General features: G+C 39.2%; 2 protein-coding genes across 3 annotated transcripts in view; both read left to right on the top strand.

The window, feature by feature from the left end:
- Positions 1 to 20,833, top strand: part of rars1 (arginyl-tRNA synthetase 1) — a 101,954-nt gene that overhangs the window by 14,494 nt on the left and 66,627 nt on the right. The gene's annotated exons all lie outside the window — the stretch shown is intronic.
- The window catches only part of wwc1 (WW and C2 domain containing 1), a gene marked incomplete in the record, with an annotated part of 53,454 nt that overhangs the window by 8,164 nt on the left and 24,457 nt on the right, over positions 1 to 20,833 (top strand). Inside the window, 4 exon segments of the mRNA XM_062433275.1 lie at positions 12,654 to 12,763; positions 14,806 to 15,009; positions 16,162 to 16,238; positions 17,310 to 17,389. Coding sequence (XP_062289259.1) covers positions 12,654 to 12,763; positions 14,806 to 15,009; positions 16,162 to 16,238; positions 17,310 to 17,389 — 471 coding nt within the window.

Genomic DNA, 20,833 nt, shown 5'->3' with positions numbered 1-20,833 from the left:
CTCAAATGTGTCTTATATTCTTTCAATTGGGAAGATTACATTGTGGTTCTGGTTAATTTCCCTATTTCCATGATAGAAAACTCATAGAAAAAGTAATTTATAGGTTAATTGATGCCAGTGTCAGATGGTTTATGGTTGATCTTTGATAATCTTTTATTAGGTTTTTGCACAGGTAGAATTCATACATACAAAAGTAAACATGATTAAACTGTAACAATATCATGAATGTTGATCATTTGCATCATAATACATCAACAATAGTATAAATTCATAATGTTAACAAGAGCCAAGGTGAGTCTTTTCAGTTTATTATAGCCCAATACAATTCCTGGTGTAATCTAGGTGCCTTTATAATTCACATTTACATTAAATCCAACACCTGTGATTTTACCAAAGCCTCATTTCATTGCCTGTGCAGGGAAGAGGAAGCAAATACCTTTCACACATAGTTTAGTATATACTGGCAATTACCTGCAGCGGGCGACACGTTTGACCAGTTATTAACCGCATGATTGAGAAAAATACAACAAACAATTGAACGAAGGCCAAGATATGTAGAGAAGGCTCTCCGTTGTTTGTGGTTTATTACAAAGTTTTATCTTCAATCAGTTGATTGTTGAGTGTTGGCATCTGATATTTGCTTTGGATTGCAATGTCAGCACAGAGAAACCTTTCCTTAACCCTCCTGTTGTCCTCAGGTCAAGGAAGGACAGGAGGAAGGGAGGAAGGGAGGAAAGAAGGAAGGAAGGAATGAGGAAGGAAGGAAAGGAGTAAGGAGGGAGGGAGGAAAAGAGGAAGGAAGTTAGGAGAGAAGGAAGGGAGGAAGGAAGGAAAAAAGGAAGGGAGAAAAGAAGGAAGGAAGGAATGAGGAAGGAAGTAAGGAAGGAAAGGAAGGAAGGAAAGGAGTAAGGAGGGAAGGAGGAAAAGAAGAAGGAAGTTAGGAGACAAGGAAGGGAGGAAGGAAAGAAGGAAGGAAGGAAGGAAAGAAAGGAGTAAGGAAAGGAGTAAGGAGGGAGGGAGGAAAAGAGTAAGGAAGTAAGGAGAGAAGGAAGGGAGAAAGGAAAGGAGGAAGGAAGGAAAAAAGGAAGGGAGAAAAGAAGGAAGGAAGGAATGAGGAAGGAAGGAAGTAAGGAAGGAAAGGAAGGAAGGAAAGGAGTAAGGAGGGAGGGAGGAAAAGAGGAAGGAAGTTAGGAGAGAAGGAAGGGAGGAAGGAAAGGAGGAAGGAAGGAAGGACAGGAGTAAGGAAAGGAAGGAAGGAGGGAGGGAGGAAAAGAAGAAGGAAGTAAGGAGAGAATGAACGAAGGAAGGAAGGAAGGAGGATGGAGCAAAGAAAAAGGGAAGGAGGTGAAGAACGAAGGAAAAATTAAAGAAAGGAAGAGGAAGGAAGGAAGGAAAGAAGGAACAGTCAAAAGAGATGGGGTCAATTTGACCCGGGAGGACGACAGGAGGGTTAAAGAACGCCGTTAACCACAGGAACTCGTAGCATGAAAACAAGCTTTAAATCCTATGTCACAAGTTGCCAAGGAGGTCAAGGTTTAGAGCCACCGTCCTCCCTCCAACGATACTCGCTTTGGAAAGTTAGACCACAGATGACAAGCTCGCTCAAAGGGAAACAAAACATGAAGGAAATACCAGGACTACCACTGCGGTCATGTGAAACGCTGCTCCCTTTATACTTCGGGTTTTAAGGAATGAAGACAGACAACCAGCCTTATTTTGACACTGACAGCTTTGTGTGTGTGTGTGTGTGTGTGTGTGTGTGTGTTTCTTTTATACTAGTCCTGCCCCGGGGGCCGATAGAGGAAGAGCCACAGATATCTGATGTTTCTTTTATTTGAATAGCTAATAGAGCCGAGGCAATTAATTGAAGAGTTATTGCGACTGACAGTTTGACTCTTAACCAGCTAAATGTCAAGTCTGTGTGTTTTGATTAATTCATCCAAATTCATACATGCTGACACTTGAAAATACAACAAGCAGGGTTAGGAAGGTTACAGATTACTAGTTACTCTATTTAAAATGTAATAAGTAATGTAACTATTTCAATGACTTCATCAAAGTAATGTAACTTATTACATTTGATGACTTTTCTAATTTTCTAACCAATGTTTTCAGCTGTTAGTGTAAATGTTCCCTTCATCTGTCCTTCCTTCCTTCCTTCCTTCCATCTGTCCTTCATTCCTTCCTTCCTTCTGTCCTTCCTTCCTTCTTTCTTTCTTTCCTTCTTTCCTTCCTTCCTTCCTTCCTTCCTTCCTTCCTTCCTTCCTAAGATCTAAGTTCAGCTGTTAGGGTAAATGTTCCCTCCATCTGTCCTTCCTTCATTCCTTCCTTCCTTCTGTCCTTCCTTCCTTCCGTCCTTCCTTCCTTCTGTCCTCCCTTCCTTCCTTCTGTCCTTCTTTCTTTCCTTCCTTCTTCCCTTCTTTCCTTCCTTCCTTCCTTCTGTCCTTCCTTCCTTCCTTCCTTTTTTCCTTCCTGCTGTCCGTCCGTCCTTCCTACCTTCCTTCCTTCCTTCCTCTCTTCCTTCCTAAGACCTAAGATCAGCTGTTAGGGTAAATGTTCCCATTAAGCACCAGAATCTAAGTCCAGCTGTTTTTCATGGATACTGATATGATTTATAAGGGAGATCATTTCTTATAAAGCAACATTTATCTCTCATGTGAAAATGTATTCATTAGTTCATGTAGATTTTGGAATATAAAATAAAGATATTTGATGAATAAAGTGGGTTTAATTGGTACTGTGACTCCATTTAAGCCCATGTGTGCTCCAAATAAGCCCACATCATGATTTATTTACTAAGTATTAAACAAAATATTGATTTAAAAGAATTAAAAACAGCAATATATGTATTCAGTAACATGTTAAATATTAAAAAATGAGGAAAAAACCCTCCTGAGTAAAATCTTAAAGGTCTGACTTCAGATGTAACCTCCTTTATAATCATCAACATTTTAATCCGTAACTGTAATAGATTACACTTACATTTAATTTGCCATTAAATTACATAAAACTGTTACATTTACCTAGTTTCTCCCAAAACACTGACAACAATGAATCTTAGTCTAAATGTCTAAAAAGTACAGTTCATTCAGCTGTTAGAAGCTTTTAAGTGATATAGCTAATCATACATGCCCAAGCCTAAATAGATAGATTACTTCATAATACCGAAAGGGAAATTAAATATTCATAGCAGTGAGGTATAGTAAAACACAAGAAACAACAGAAACAAACAGATAATATAGTGTAATGCAACAAAAACAATGACAGAGACACACGAGGTGCATAGTTGAAGTTGAAGTGAGTCTGAATAAATAACGAGCTAAGCTAGAATAATAGTAAATAACATAAAGGGCAGAGTACACTGTACTACTGTTGGATTACTTGTTGTAATACTGTAATACGGATACTGTAAAACCTTGTTGAGTTTTCAGTGCGGTGAGTAAACAGCAGAGTGTTTGTACATCTCAACGGAAAGGTATTAAACGGTCTTAAGTTCCGATATCGAACCTTAGTATTTGTGCAACATGAATTAATTCTAAGGTATTAAAAGGTCTTAAGTTTAATTTACATTTCATTTAAGTCCTTCCTGCTGCACGCAGTAATGTTAGCTGTCGTGAGAACTAGCGGTGGACGATGGATTGTGCTGCAGGAAGCTGTTTAATCCTTTTTTTTTGCTATTGCTGAGTTCGTCAACACCGTCAGATCGGCAGCAAACTGTCACTTAAATTTACTTAATTCTGCAATTAGGTCCAGGTCCTGTTAATTACATAGAGTGTATATAAAATGGACGTAACATCCGTGACGTCACCCATTGGTTTGTGGACTGCTGCTTGGAAGCAAATAGTTTCAGATCTGAGCAGCGCCATCTTGAAAATGTCAGGTGCATGCTGGGAAAAATAAAAACATGGATTCTACTTATATGGGCATCAGGAGGAGCATGAGGCGCCCTCCTGAACCTGTGAACCAATCAACCTGTCAATCACGACGTAGCCACGCCCTAATGCATACCCTGCTTTATCGTCACATATAAAATCAGGGAGGCCAAAATGTCCCAAATGAACATCATACTGCATTGAAGAAGGCTTTAAACTAGCGATTGAGACCATAAACACATTTTGAAAACGTTTACTGAGGTTAGAAATCAAGTGAGAAGTTGGTGAATTCTCCATTGACTTGTATAGAGACGGAAGTCCTTTTGACACCAAAACGGTCGCCCCCTGGTGGCCTTTTGATAGAATGCAGTTTTAAGTTACTTCCGCGTTGGCCTCATTTCAGAGGACCGGAACTCCCCGCCTGGTTAATTAATTAATTATACAGCTGGGAACTGCTGATTCAAACGTGATGTAAATGTAAGTACTTGATAAATGATCGTAGGCGGTAGTGTGCGTACTGGTTTTTCGTCATTCTTCGAGGATTACGACTGTGAGAAAAGTATTCAATTAAATTTGGATTATACATGGCATTAAAAAGGTTTAATTGAACCGTACGGAAAGTCTGACGGTGTAATTATTCTGATACTAAACGCTTGAACAGCTAATTGAAAGTTGAGCAGAGTTTCCGTTTTGATTGGCAGCTAAACACTGTTACGGGTATCGATGTTAACGTTATCTAAAACTTGGCTATAGAGTTAGTTTGTGGGTCGATACCTTGAGCTGTACGGCTGTAAAATAGGTATTAAATAAAATTTGGATTATATGTGGTGTTAAAAAGGTTTTAGTATATGTACGCAAAGTCTTGACGGTGTAATTAGTCCGAAACTGAAATGCTACAACAGCTCATTGAGTCAAGCTAAACACAATAACGGGTAATGATGCTAACGTTATCTACAACTTGGCTCTGGAATTAGTTTGGGGCTCGATACCGTAAAATATTAACTAGATCCTTTTTAAATTTTTTTTTGGCAAACATACCTGAAAGTATTGACTAACTTATATTTAACACGATACCTTTTTAAATCGTTCATTACTGAGGTAAATGTCAAAATGTATTATATTGATTTTAGGTGATATCGCCCTGATTTCATTTATAAAAAGAAGTGTTTAATTTGCAGGTTCTTTTATGTGTCAAACATGATAGTAAACTGAATATCTTTTTTTTTTTTAACTGTCAATTGGACAAAACAAGACATTCAAAAACCTCTACGAAAGTATAACTGACATTTTTCACTATTTTTTTTACGATAAACGATAAATCAGTAGTAAAAATATTTAGGGCTGGGCAATTAATTGAAAAATAATGGAAACCGACATTTAGAAACTCTAATCGACTTAATCTTGCTCATGTCAATTAATCGTGGTGTTCACTGTTGCCATGACAGCAAAGGTTGCATATCTTTAATGATCATTTGAACCCAAACCATGATCTTTGCATAGTTCTAATCAAGTAAACTAGACATTAACCACAGCGTCACACCTTAAAACAGCATTATTTTCACTACCCTAAAGGAGGAAAAGATGGAAGGAAGGAAGGAAGGAAGGAAGAGAAGACTGGACAGAAAGAAAGGGTGGAAGGAAAGATGGATGGAAAGAAAGGAGGAAAAGATGGAAGGAAGGAAGGATGGAATGAAAGGCAGATGGAAGGAAGGAAGAGAAGACTGGAAAGAAAGAAAGAAATGATGGAAGGAAGGAAGGAAGAGAAGACAGGAAAGAAAGAAAGGGAGGAAGGAAAGATGGATGGAAAGAAAGGAAGGATGGAAGGAAGGAAGGAAGAAGAAAGAAAGAAAGAAAAAAGAAAGAAAAGACAGATGGAAGGGAGGAAGGAAAGATGGATGGAAAGAAGACAGGAAGGAAAGTGGGCCAGATTGGTCTCCTCGGCGGGCCGGTTCTGGCCCACGGGCCTCATGTTTGACCCCCCTGCCTTAAAACATTATTTTCACTCCCTAAAGATCCTCATGTGTGAGGGCAGCAGTGTAAACGGTGAAAATACATAATAGTTCATCAAGGGAGGAGATTAATCGTTCATTAATCGTAATCGAGGTTAAATGTTCAATTAATCGTGATTTAGATTTTTGCCATAATCACCCAGCCCTAAAAATATCATAATATTAGTTGCAGTCTTAGTTTGTGCAGAAGGGCAAAAACAAAAGAGGGTAAAAATCTCCAGATGTTTGCTTGAGCTAGCCCTTATTAATTCTCCCCAGTTGTAATAGCATCTATCCACCCTCGCAGTGACGCATTGAATGCATATCGTCAGGTGAAAGGAATGTTATCTGCCGAGATAATGTGCCGTCACCGGTGTGAAAGGAGAGTAATGTGCAGCGAGGCCGATCTCTGCTGTCATTTATTATGTCGTTTTTTTTTATGATGAATCCACATTTTTTTATTTGGATGCTAAAGCAAGAATGATTTATACAATGAAAGGGTGAAAGCAGAGTAGAGTAGTGTAGTGTGTGTGTGTGTGTGTGTTGTCGTGCATGTACTGTACATCCATTTTTTTCTTTACTGTCGGACCTTGAGCCTCGGCGGCTGTGAGACGTCGTTTGAAGCCTCGTAACTCTTCGACTTGAGGAATTTATACACCGCTCTGAATGAGCATTTCTCTGACTCACCGCTCAGCTATGCGGGAACGCCTCCCTCTCTGTGTGTTTGCACTCTGCCGCACGCTTTAGTCAGTCATGCGTCAGTTTGCATTAGAGCACCGAGCCCCGGCCCTGGTTGTTTACCTTGGAATGTGAAACCTGCAGGGAGGTGTGTGTGTGTGTGTGTGTGTGTGTGTGTACTCGGCTTCGACTGATATCAGGTTTTTTTTTTAACCCTAACCCAATATGTAGAACCGGTATTGATATCACGTACATTAATTTTCTGGCCTCTTTTGATGCTCGAAACTTCACAAGAATTCAGTGTTTTTTTCTCCCAGACTCTCCGATAAGCTCCTTAAAACACATGCAGACCATCATGTGACACTTAAACTCTCCACTGAAACCCTCAGTTATTAATTGGTCGGGTTAGCTGTTATGTAAAGGTGCTTTTTCTAGAGTCAGTAATGTGGCTTATTCGCAGTAGAAAAACTAGCTGCACCTACCTGGTTTTATTTATAATCGTCAATTTGAGCAAATAATTGAGTTAGTTTTATCGTTAAAATGTCAGAAAATAGTGAAAATGCCCAAAGTAGCAAATTAGAGTTGCAACGATAAGTCAGTTAATTGATTAATTGCCAGATATGAAATTAAATGACAGCTATTTTGATCATTTTGACTCATTTTTGAAGGAAAAAAGTCAGAAATGTTTGATTCCAGCTTCTTAAATGTCAATATTTTCTGTTTTTTTAGTCTATTGACAGTAAACTTTAAGATCTTTGGATGTGGAGGGTTGGTCGAGACTTTTAAAGGAAGTCAGTTTGGGCTTCATAAAGGATAAAATTGACAGATTAATTGAAAATAATATCAGTTGCAGTTCTAATTCAAATTGCTCTATTTATTCAAGTCATTGTTCATAAACCTTAAATATTCAGTTTCTTTCATATATGACAGAAAAAGCACCAAATCCTCACAGTTAAGAGGCTTAAAAATAAAAAATAAAAAATGATTATCGAAATAGTTGCCTGTTAATTTTAAGTGATTAATTGTCACATCTGTAATTCTGAGGTATTAGTCGGCAGGTTTCTGACAGTGTGTGTTATCAGCCTGCAGGTGTAACCAGTCTCATCCTGTGTGTGTGTGTGTGTGTGTGTGTGTGTGTGTATATTTGTTCTCTTCCATGCTCTCGTGCACTGTGCACATAGAGATGTTTTCACCAGTTCAGACACTCGACTAACCTGCTGTGAAAACCAGTACGAGCAACATTGCGACACGGCACGACTCACATTGGTCAACAAGCAGCGTGCTGTCAGTCCACACGGATCTCAGGTGACATGTGATTTAAAAGAAAGCCGGTCGGGAAGTTATTGACCGTTATTGACTCTGAAAGAAATTAAACCAAATAATCCCAGATATTTGATATTTAGCAACTATTATTATCAGTATAGATTAATCTGACTGTTGATTTAACAAACTGTTGGAGCTGTAAAAATGCAGCGAAAATTAGCTGATTAACCCTCATGTTGTCCTCGAGTCAAGGAAGGAAGGGAGGAAGGGAGGGAGGGAGGGAGGGAGGAAGGAAAGGAGGAAGAAGGAAGGAAATGAGGGAGTAAGGAAGGAAAGGAGGGAGGGAGGAAGGAAGGAAGAAAGAAAAGAAGGGAGGAAGGACAGGAAGGAAGGAAGGAAGGAAGGAAGGACGGAAGGAAGGGATAAAGGAAGGATGGAAGGAAGGACTGAGGAAATAAGGAAAGAAGGTAGAAGGGAGGGAGGGAGAGAGAAAGGAAGGGAGGAAGGAATGAAAGAAGGAGGGAGGGAGGAAAGAAGGAACAGTCAGAACAGACAGGGTCAATTTGACCCGGGAGGACAACCGGAGGGTTAAAGACATGTTTTGAATAATATTTTGCGTACCCCGATGAAATCTGTAAAGTTGGAGGAATCAGCAGCTTTTTAGATAACTGTTTAATCGTTAGCGTCATTTTTAAAGCAGAAATACCAAATATTTGATAGTGTCAGGTTCCCAAATTTGAGTATTTGCTTCTTTTCCACGGTCGTGTTTTTTCAAAAGAAACAGTTACCGATATTTTTTCGCCATTTTCGGACATTTTTTGGACCAGGACTAATGGATTAATCGAGAAATGATCTACAGATTAATCGATAATTAAAATATGTCGGCAAATGTCTCGTTTTGTCTGACCAACGATCCGTAACCCCAGACTGAAAAGCAGCATGTTTGGCATTTTATCTTGAAAAGTACTCGATATATTGATCATCACCAAAGTTACCAATGATTTAACGATCACCTAATTGATTAGTCGACTAACACTCGCAGCTTCAGTTCGTCATTTTTTAACGATACCTAGCTTTTGTTGATGATGTCAACTAATGGACATATTGTAGAGAAGCAGCTTTGTTTATTAAAGGAGTTAATCAGTATTTCTGCCAGTCACGAACCAGTACCAATACTCAAAAGGCTAAGATGACGTCCTCAATGGTCGTGGTTCGTCAGAAGAGACAGTTACCAGTGTTTTTTCGCCATTTTGGGACATTTTATAGACCAGGACTATTGGATTAATCGAGAAATGATCTACAGATTAATCGATAATTAAAATAATGTCGGCAAATGTCTTGTTTTGTCTGACCAACGATCCATAACCTCAGACTGAAAAGCAGCATGTTTGGCATTTTATCTTGATTAATTGATCATCACCAAAGTTACCAATGAATTAACGATCACCTGATTGATTAGTCGACTAACACTCGCAGCTCCGATACCATTTGGGTAATTGGGTACCAATACCAATTGAAGATGACGTCCTCAATGGTCGTGGTTTGTCAAAAGTAACCCTTGTCAAACAGTTACCGATATTTTTCACCATTTTCAGGTGTTTTATAGACCAGGACTATTGGATTAATCTAGAAAATGATCTACAGATTAATCAATAATTAAAATAATGTCTTGTTTTGTCTGACCAACGTTTCAAAACCCCAGACTGAAAAGCAAATTCTCTCTTTTGGAAACCTGGAACTGTATCTGTTAGCTTAGAAAATACTCGATTAATTGATCATCACCAATGTTGCCAATGAATTAACGATCACCTCATTGATTATCCGACCAACACTCGCAGCTTCAGTTCGTCTCTCTCTGAATAAAAACACCAGTAAAACCAAAACAAACCAGGATATTTAGTATTTTTCGGCTCATCCAGGTATTCTCTTCACATTGCCGTCCGTCAGCCATCGCAGGCAGTTTGAGCTCTAAAGCAAGTGGAGCATGTGAGACGCACTACGAGTGGCTATTGAATGACTGACAGTGAAATGGAGGCCGAGGCCGCCGCCGCTGCCAGCTGGTCCTTCGCTCTCTCTCCGAGTAGGGGAAACTGTGACGGGAGAGCGACGACGAGTTTAGGTCAGCGAACTCCCCTCTCCAGCCTCGGCGATTAGAGGGACGGGATTTAGTGGGTGAGAGGGAAAGAGGAATCAAATAATGGGATGTGGATAGCACAGCCAGCCAGCCGGCCGGCCAGCAGACTCTCTTCTCTGGGATCAGCCGCTTGGCAGAAGCCTCCCAAGTCTTCCCGAGCTAAATTTAGAGCCCAAGCCGAGGGGGTCTTCTTCTCCGGGCCCCTTTCATTATTCATCAGCTGAAAAAGGACCCAGTTCAGTTTCTCCCTTCAGCAGCGAGCCACCACTCTTGTGTGTGTGTGTGTGTGTGTGTGTGTGTGTGTGTTTGAAGTCTCGCTTTTTACTCTGCTGTTTGATTAGACGCTCCTCTTTGCTTTTGTTTTTGTTTTTGTCGACTTGGCGGATGAGAAAGCTTACAGGAATGATGCGTCTAACTGCTTTATAAAATTACTTGTTAAGTTTATTGATTAGTTTCATACACATATATACTCTTTTTACTCTCTTTGTGTGTATTATAAAGATGAAACTAAGGGCTAAGATGCTGTTATTGGAGGGTTTGAAGGTTCCCCACCAAGAAAATTGGAAATAAATCGACAATATTATATAATAATAACACTTGATGGTTAGTTTGGTTAGTTTTATTCATGTTTTTGTCTGTTTCTTTGATCTTTTTAATCTTTTATTAACCCTTACATTCAGTTTATGTCAAATTTGACCAATTTTTACATTTGATAGCTGTAAAAAATACCAAAAAAACACCCTATACATATTTATTTGAGTAAGACTCTTCCGAATGTGACCCTCAGAATACAAAAAATGGAAATAAAATGCATCTTTATTTGGTGTTTGTGCAGCTGATGCACATTTATATATGCAAATGTACAAGTTTAACCATATCTGTTCATCATATTCAGTATTAACTAAAAAGCGAGAGTTTGGCTTTTTGATACATGAGGGCAGAGTGTAATGTGTATGAATGGAGCTAAAATGTTAAAATAGTTATATGCAAGCACTTTAAATGAGTTTCTGATCACCAGTAGATGCAAAAACTAAACTTTAATCAATACAAAAAGTTGTGTGATAGCAGGAATAGTACTCAGAGCATTAAAACAACTTCCCATCTTTGTGTCACATGACTTTAAACCCACCTGCAACACGTGTGAGAGTCATAAAAACAGCCTCAAAAGTAACGCAACACTGGTTAAAATCAGCCTGATGTCTGCAGAGGACTCACTGTAGGGCCGAAGGGTTGCCCCAGAAACCTCCAGGCGATGCGTCAGCGCTGCTTGTGGAATGCCGCGGGCCGGTTTCCTCCTATTGTGGCCGGCTGCAGGGACACCCCCCACTTATTTCTCCCCCACCCCCGTCGCTCCTCCACCCTCCTCAGAGGTGAATAGAGGACTCAGTGAAACACCAGACTAGCCAACCCCCAACCCCCCCCTTTTCTCCACTCACACACATACTCACTCATACTCACACACACACACACTCATCCCCACCTCCTACTCTTGAAACTCTCAGACCAACACACTGAGCCTGACTGGCTTCTGAGCTTAAATTTAACTTTATTATGATATATTTTGCCTGACTGATACTGGCTTTTAGGGGCTGATGCTGATATTAGGGAGCAAAATAATCCCAATATTGGCTGATTAGTGTTATATGTGCAGAACATAAACATAAAGGCGCATTCCTAAAATGTGATTACCAAACACTTGCGATAAAGCTTTGTAATGGAAGCCCTGATATTTTAGGATGTTCGAGTTTATTTATTGTCATTCCACCCATGTGTATATAATAAATATAGAGGAATGAAATTGCATTACTCAGGGTCCTTGTGCCAAAAGTTAAATAAAATAAAACAACGTAAACAAACACACTTAATTAAAAACAATCCTAAACTAAGACGGACAAAAAAGGGAGAAGTGATTAATATGGCTAATAAACTTTATTAAGTAAAATGACGTCAAAGCGGTAAACTTCACTGTGAAGTTAACTTTATAATTAGCTACGAATAAAAAAAAAAGAAGCATATATTAAACTTGAATTAAGAGAAATGATCAACTATACATAAAATGCTGCTTATATGTCTTTAAAATAAACTGCACATATCAGACAACGTATTCGCTCGTCTTTCATTTGATGTTTTTTACTATAAATGTTCCTTTTTAATTATGTGGTCAGTTTGTTTTTTGTCTCTTTATTGATCATTACTTTCATATTGAACTCAAATTGGATTATTTTGATAATGAATGAATGAATTAGAAGATTAATCAGACACTATTTTAATAATCATTTGCAAACTTTTCAGGCAAAACATTGTAAACATGAACAGGTTCCAGCTTCTCAAACATGAACATTGTCTTTGTTATATGACAATAAACTGAATATTGTCTTATTGTTATTGTTTTAACAGACACGTTTCACTATTTAACAACATTTTAAGACGGACAAACAACTAGAGCTGCAACAATAACTTTATTTGCAACTAATTTTACAGTCAAATCATCATTTTTAGCCATTTTTTTGCTGGTTTCTGCTTCTCAAGTGTGACGATGTGATGCTTTTCTTCATCATACATGAAATTGAAACAAATATCTGGACAAATAAAACATTTGAAGAAGATTTTTCACTATTTTCTAACATATTATAGACATTTGTTGTGTTTCGCTGTGTGAGGTTTCTGTTATTTGTTCATCACAGTGGATTAAACTCCGTCTCTGTTTGTTCCCTTCAGGCAGACGAAGCCTCTGACGTTCGCTGACTGTATCGGCGATGAGCTGCCGATCGGCTGGGAGGAGGCGTTCGACCCCCTGGTCGGAGCGTACTATGTCGACCACAACACCAGTGAGTTCTTCACCTCCGCCTCCATCTTTACTCTCTGTTTTTACCTCCATCTCCATCCTTCCTGCTGCTCGTCACTCATTAACTATCAAGGATTTCTCTGTTATACATCTCACACCCAGCTCTATTTGTACATTTAAGTCATTTATTGAGCAGACATGACGTTGGATATAGTGTTATTGTTGATATAAACTGGGCAAATGGAGTCTCAGAGGAAGCTAAAGAGTGAATATATTATTAAATAACAGTGTGAAGAAATGATTTTTGCACTTTTCTACTCATTATTTCATTTGGAATCAGCAGCTTTAATAGTAAAGAAGCAGTTTTGATGAAATAGTGCTGCAAATATTGACTTATTTCTCATTTAATTGATTGTTTTTTTATGTCAGAATTTGGTGAAAATGGTGAAAAGTACCTGTTTTTTTTAATTTGTTAGAGCCTCAAGTGTCTTTGTATGTCTTAATATTCACTTTACAATCACATATGACACAAAAAAAAGTTAAAATTCCCACATTTTTTGGCATTTTCCCTTTAAAAAAATACCTAAAGTGATTATTCATTCATTAAAATAGTTGCTGATTAATTCTCTGTGTGTCAGCTACGTTATGAATGGACTAATCATTGCTGCTTTTAGATGTTAAAATGTTAAAACCTTTTGTTCATTATTAACCAGAATAAATAAAGGTAATGGGTCTGATAACTGCTGCTGGCACTCATGAGTCATGTTTCAAGCTGATGGGAAATAAATACGCTAAATACTCGTTTATTGATAAGATAAGATATTCCTGTATTAGTCCCACGATGGGGGGGTTTCCAGTATCGAGGCAGCAAAGTGGAAAATAAATAAAAAGTACAGAAGTAATATAAAAACAATAGTTTAACCCTTTATAAGTCACTTTGAGTCGTGATATCTGGTTAAAAACTAAAATCTATTGAACACATTTAACTTTTAGGTCAATCTTTACCACTTGTATGAGGTATGTAATGCACAGACAGACCATCAGGTTGTTCTATGGTTGCTATAGATACAGGTTGTTCTATGGTTGCTATGGATACAGGTTGTTCTATGGTTGCTATAGATACAGGTTGTGTTCTATGGTTGCTATAGATACAGGTTGTTCTATGGTTGCTATACTTACAGGTTGTGTTATGGTTTTATAGATACAGGTTGTTCTATGGTTGCTATAGATACAGGTTGTTCTATGGTTGCTATAGATACAGGTTGTGTTATGGTTGCTATAGATACAGGTTGTTCTATGGTTGCTATAGATACAGGTTGTTCTATGGTTGCTATAGATACAGGTTGTTCTATGGTTGCTATAGATACAGGTTTTTCTAGTGTATAAACGAAGAATAACACAATCCTTCCTTCCTTACTTACTTACTCACTTTCTTCCTTCCTTCCTTCCTTTCTTCCTACCTCCCTTTCATCCTTCCTTCCTTCCTTCCTTCCATCCTTCCTTCCTTCCTTCCTTTCTTTCATCCTTCCTTCTTTCCTTCCATCCTTACTTACTTCCATCCTTCCAGCCTTCCTTCCTTCTTTCCTTCCTTCCTTCCTCCCTTCCATCCTTCCTTCCACCTTTCCTTCCGTCCACCCTTCCTTCGTTCCTTCCTTCGTTCTTTCCTTCCTTCCATCCTTCCTTTCATCCTTCCTTCCATCCTTCCAGCCTTCCTTCCTTCCTTCCTTCCTTCCTTCCTTCCTTCCTTCCTTCCTACCTTCCTTCCTTCCTTCCTTACTTCCTTTCATTTTGTAATGTTGGACCATTATATAGTGTGATTTGTAAATATTTTTTTCCAACAAAAAGCATAAAAACCAAAGAATACACTTTCTCTGCTCTCTGAAAGCTTGATGTACAAACACTAATTATGAGGGGAAACTGTGAAATGTCTGAATATGAATATAAGGGTTAAAAAGTCTTACATTTACCTTGTTCAAACCTGCAGAAACCCTGAAAAAAAGATTCTTTAAGTAGCGCTTTCTTGGTGTGAACTGCCAAGGGTTAAACGTCACTCTCCTCTTCCTCTTCCTCTACCTCCTCCTGCAGAGAGCACCCAGCTGGAGGACCCGCGGGCCCAGTGGCAGCGGGAGCAGGAGACCATGCTGCGGGAGTACCTGGCCGTGGCCCGCGATGCGCTCAGCGCCCAGAAGGAGATCTACCAGGTGAAGGAGCAGCGGCTCCGCCTGGCGCAGCAGGAGTACCGGCAGCTCAACGACGCCTGGAGGGACAAGTCCACGTCGCAGACCAGCTGTAAGCGATGCGTTCAGGGACAATTAGGGAAGGGAAATTAGAAAGAAAGGAGGGGGAAAAAAGGGGGAATGATCAGTTTTGAATAATGAGATATTTCCCTCAATGCCTACAACTTTAGATAACTCCTACAAATGATAATGTGTCAGTGATAAATAAAGGTTGGCAAGATGAGCAAGACTGAATGCTCCTGAAAATGTCAAATGGTGTAACCACAGTAGAATGATAAATATTACATATTTTATCACCTACAGTGTATTTAAGTGGACTTATACTAATAATGACTTCATTTAAAACATGTAAATTTTTCCTGATCTCCATGGTTACCAGAGTAAATGTAATATTTAGAACAATTGTATTCCATTACCTTTATTTAATATAAAAGTTATAATGTAAGATCATGCCAAACTAGTTGATATGGTGTTTTATTGACAATTTACTGTTTTTAAGCAAGTTGAATTATTTGGTACAAAGTTTTTATGGTTACACCACTTAGACATTTTTGCCATAATCCTCTAATATATTCTCTCAAAATGGATTAAAAGCAGAAATTTGATGCTGGGTCCACAAAAAAAGAATGTGTGAAGTTATTCATACGTTTATTTTCACATTTTAACCCTTTAAATTTAAACTAAACCACATGGACACAAAGAATCCTAATTTTTAAAGCATTTTGTAAATATTGAGCAGGACATATCCTAAAAACACCCATTTTTTCTAAATAATTAGTGACAAATTATGCAACATTTATTTTTTAAAAACATAGTGTTGCATTGCTAAAGTGGATTATATTTATATTCCACATTTATTTCTCTGTATATAATCAGATTTTTATGGAAAAAATACTGGTTACACCGATTGACACTGGGTTGCATCACTTCATTTACACAGCTGGTAATAAAACTGCTGTGGTTAATACCCGAATAAGTTTATTCCCATATGATGTTGGGAGGAGAAAGATGAGAGCAGGCAGCAGCAGAAACTCAGTTATAAAATGAGTTTGTGGCGATCAATGTATTTTTTCCTGCTATTATTGGATGGATCTCTCTCTCTCTCTCTCTCTCTCTCTCTCTCTCTCTCTCTCTCTCTCTCTCTCTCTCTCTTTCTCTCTCTCTCTCTGATTCTCTTCTTTTCATATCTCACCTTTTCCAACAGTGAACTCCAGATCGTCGTCCTCCAGCAAGTACGACCCAGATATCCTCAAAGCAGAAATAACCACAGCTAAAAGTCGGGTAAGAGCCTCTCTTCTTCTTCTTCTTTTTCTTCCTGTTTCCAACACCAAACCTGTAATCATCAGCTCGGAAAAAACTTTGAACCGCATGAAATAATATTGAATCTGGAGCATTTAAAGGACGAGTTCACGGTTTTAATATTTCTTAAAACAACAGTCAGGAGCCCAAATGTGTTTTTCTGTCTGTAATGATTCCTCCTGTTCATACTGACCATTAGAAGATCCTTCATCATGTTTACTATGGAAGTGATGGAGGACTAAACCCACAGCTTCAGTCGTCTGAATGAGTCAGATCGATAGAAGAAAGAAAGAAAGAAAGAAAGAAAGAGGAGGAAGAAAGAAAAAGAAAAGGGAGGAACAGGAGGAAAGAAAGAGGAGGAAGATAAGGAAAGATGATGAAAGAAAGAAAGAAAAGGGAGGAGGAAGATAAGGAAAGAAAGGAAGAAAGAAAGAAAGAAAGAAAAGGGAGGAGGAAGATAAGGAAAGAAAGAAAGAAATAAAGAAAAGGAGGAAGATGAGTAAAGAAAGAAAGAAAAGGGAGGAAGATGAGGAAAGAAAGGGAAGAAGATGAGGAAAGAAAGAAAGGGAGGAAGAAAGAAGAAGAAAAGGGAGGAAGATGAGGAAAGAAAGGGAAGAAGATGAGGAAAGAAAGAAAGAAAGAGGAGGAAGATAAGGAAAGAAACAAACAAAGAAAGAAAGAAAAGGGAGGAAGATGAAGACAGAAAGAAAGACAGAAAGAAAGAAAGGAGGAGAGTAAATGAGTCTTCATCTTCATCTTCTATGTTTCAACGTTACAGTGTTTTTAGTAGCAAAGTCTTTGTGTTACTATGGTTACACCACAGCTCAACAGGAAACACTAAGAGGGAATCTGATGCTAAAAAGACTGTAAATGTGTCAGATATCATTGATATGAATAACTCACACTGATGAAGCTTAATAGTAATTTTCCAGCTGTTTGTAGGGAATCAACTTTTTTTGTTAAACATTTATCAGTAGAAAATAAAGAATATCTCTGTCCCTTCATCTTATAATAATCTCAAACTCTTAACTATTTATCTTTTCTGTGTCTCAGGTGAACAAGCTGAAGCGGGACTTGGCCTGTATGAAGCAGGAGCTGCTCTACAAAGAACAAGGCTTCGAGACTCTTAAAGAGTAAGTGTTGATGTTCGCTCACACCTGTCCGTCTGTCTCACCTGTCTCTGTGGTTCATGTGTTACTCTCAGACCACCTTAAATCCTTCAGTCTGTAGGCTACGAGCTGACCCCGATCTATATTTAGATTCAAAAGTATGGGGTTAAAGATTCAGGGATCCAATACAAAGTGTTTGGGTAGGAAATCTTGTTCAAAGTAGGTGAAGAAAGGCTTCAACGCTTTAAAAAAATAACTTTACTGAGCTCAAGCTTGAGATGTGCCAAAACACTTTGCACCTGTTTAAAGTGTAATGGTGGTTTGGCAGATTTCCAGTGAATCAAACACATGCCAGTAATGATAGAAAGCTACAGGAAGTAAAAATTAGAAAATCCAGTCTGGGGGCTTTTCTCTCTTTATTATCTATCATTTTAAATGTCATTAACGTCTAATTTATAGTCAGAAAACAGAATATAAAGATATATATATGTACAACTACCGCTATGATTTTGTGAATGGAGCCCCCTAAACATTGATGATTCGATGCATCAGTCGACCGAAATCAATTAATACCAAGTAGTATTAGTAGTAACGTCTCCCGTCAATAGATACCTGCAATCGATCCTTTTTGCACCCAGAGCTAGAAAATATGACTATTTGTATGGACTCCCTCACAGCCAATCAACAGCAAGCGTTCTTCGGTTTAACCCATCATGTGATTGGTCCACTGCCACAGCAGCTACGACCCGTCTGTGGTGGTGAAGTCGTGGTGAATTTGAGTTAACGCGTTTAGCAGTTCAGCAGCCAAGATGCCTCCTAAACGCTCTAAAGTGAGTCTACACTACACGCCTGTTACTATGGATACAAGACAGAGACCTACATGTGTTAATGGAAATCTGATGAAGTATCACTTTAAGGCAGGGGGGTCAAACATGAGGCCTGTGGGTCAGAACCGGCCCGCCAGGGGGTCCAATCCGGCCCACTTTCCTTCCTTACTTCCTTCCTGTCTTCTTTTCATTCCTTCCTTCTTTCCTTCCTGTCTTCTTTTCCAACCATTCTTTCTTTTTTCCTTGCATCTTTTCCTCCCTTACATATTTTCCTTTCTTCCTTCTATCTGTCCTTCATGTTTTCTTTTCTTTCCTTCCTGTCTTCTTTTCCAACCTTTCTTTCTTTCTTTCTTTCTTTCTTTCTTTCTTTCTTTCTTTCTTTCTTTCTTTCTTTCTTTCTTTCTTTCTTCCTTTCTCTCTCTCTCTCCCTTCCTTCCTTCCTTCCTTCCTTCCTTCCTTCCTTCCTTCCTTCCTTCCTTCCTTCCTTCCTTCCTTCCTTCCCTCCCTCCCTCCCTCCTTCCTTCCTTCCTTCCTTCCTTCCTTCCTCCCTCCTTCCTTCCTTCCTTCCTTCCTTCTCTGTCACACTGAGTTAAAAGCCAAATAATAATAATGTGTTTTAGTAGTGTAGAGTTTGGGAGCTGCAGCTGAAAAGGCCCCGAATCTCCTCTGATGCTTCAACCTTGATCTTCACCACAACCGGAAATAAACACATGACAGGCTGTAAACTTTTAACAGATTTATTGTCTTAAAACTAACTGTGGATGACGGGAAACGGGAAAGTCGGCAGTACAGACGATTATTAACGTTGACAGAACAAACACATCAAATACAACGTGGTGTTTTTATTTCTCTGACTGTGTGGAAATGGAGGTTTTTACATCACGGCAATAAAATCTGAGCCTTCCAGTTAAATGATGGTCAGTGTGGTGCAGAAGCTTCAATAATATGCATGGAAATATGAACATGACTATGCAAAAGTTTTAAGGCAGATGCATGAAACACGGAGCATTAGTGCTGGGCGGTATGACCAAAAATGTATATCACAGTATTTTTCAAAATTCTAACAGTTTCACAGTATATGATGGTATTTTTCCCCCCCGTTTTTTCCCGGGTTTCTCCCGTATTTTAGACTCATCTCCCGCGGCCCTCCCGTTATGTCTATTTACAGCCCCAACTTTGTTTGTTAATGACAGGAGGGGAGTTCTGGTCCTCTGAAATGAGGCCAAGGCGGAAGTAACTTAAAACTGCATTCTATCAAAAGGCCACCAGGGGGCGACCGTTTTGGTGTCAAAAGGACTTCCGTCTCTATACAAGTCAATGGAGAATTCACCAACTTCTCACTTGATTTCTAACCTCAGTAAACGTTTTCAAAATGTGTTTATGGTCTCAATCGCTAGTTTAAAGCCTTCTTCGATGCAGTATGATGTTCATTTGGGACATTTTGGCCTCCCTGATTTTATATGTGACGATAAAGCAGGGTATGCATTAGGGCGTGGCTACGTCGTGATTGACAGGTTGATTGGTTCACAGGTTCAGGAGGGCGCCTCATGCTCCTCCTGATGCCCATATAAGTAGAATCCGTGTTTTTTTTTTACCCAGCATGCACCTGAAATTTTCAAGATGGCGCTGCTCAGATCCGATACTATTGGCCTCCGAGCAGCAGTCCACAAACCAATGGGTGACGTCACGGATGTTACGTCCATTTATTATATACAGTCTATGGATGAAATACACCGGTATGGCAGTACATTAAAAATTCATATCATAATGAAAATTTACACCGGTATTCGGTGTGAACCGGTATACCACCCAGCACTACCGAGCATGTGACGAAATCAAACCGTTGTGGACCGCCGACAGGAACAAGAAGACAGATTCATCTTGTTTCCTCGCCTGCTTTCTCTCATTAGATTCCTGTTTTGTTTTGTTTTTGCCTCTGAAAACCTGTCAAGCCTTTCATCTTTCATCTTGTGTCATCTTTCACCTATTTTATCAGTGACACGATCACTCAGGCATCACAGGAGCATTTTGACACTGTAGAGACGAAGCGAGCCGAGACGACATCTACTATTTGTTTCCACTTGTTGGAATTTGCCCCCTTTTTTTTCTCAATACATCTGCTTATCACTGCAGCAGCTTCGGCATTATCACACATACCATCCGACCATTAAAACACTATAACACCTCCTATAAACCTCAACAGAGGGGAAACTCCGACTCTTGTCTATCTGACCTACTTCTACAACCTCTGAATACAAAAGAGAGGGAAAGCTCCTCCTTTAAAATAATGCAAGGTGCACCAGAGAAGCCATCAGTCAGGAATGTGGATTTGAAACCGTCTTATCTGATTTTGTTTTGGTTGTTTTTTTTCCAAATTCAACCCTCAACAATTTCTCACGTTTCGCCGGTGTTGTTGTCGTTGTCTACATTGAACAGGAATGTCTAGTGTGTGTTTGTCTTGTCTCACGGTGTCAGGAGGGTTTTTAAAGAGTAGCTTGAAGGCAGAGCGGTCGGACGGCATTCCTTCCGCCACTTTCCTCTCCTGTTACAGTCATCAGACGGCATTTCGACAACCAATCGCCGTTTGCAGAAATACAAATAGGCTTTAGACAGGAATGCAGCCGAGCACTCAGCCTCCTGA

Source organism: Scomber scombrus, chromosome 14 (genome assembly GCF_963691925.1).
Source record: "Scomber scombrus chromosome 14, fScoSco1.1, whole genome shotgun sequence".
Classification (NCBI taxonomy): domain Eukaryota; kingdom Metazoa; phylum Chordata; class Actinopteri; order Scombriformes; family Scombridae; genus Scomber; species Scomber scombrus.
This window is presented reverse-complemented; position numbering and strand designations above follow the sequence as displayed.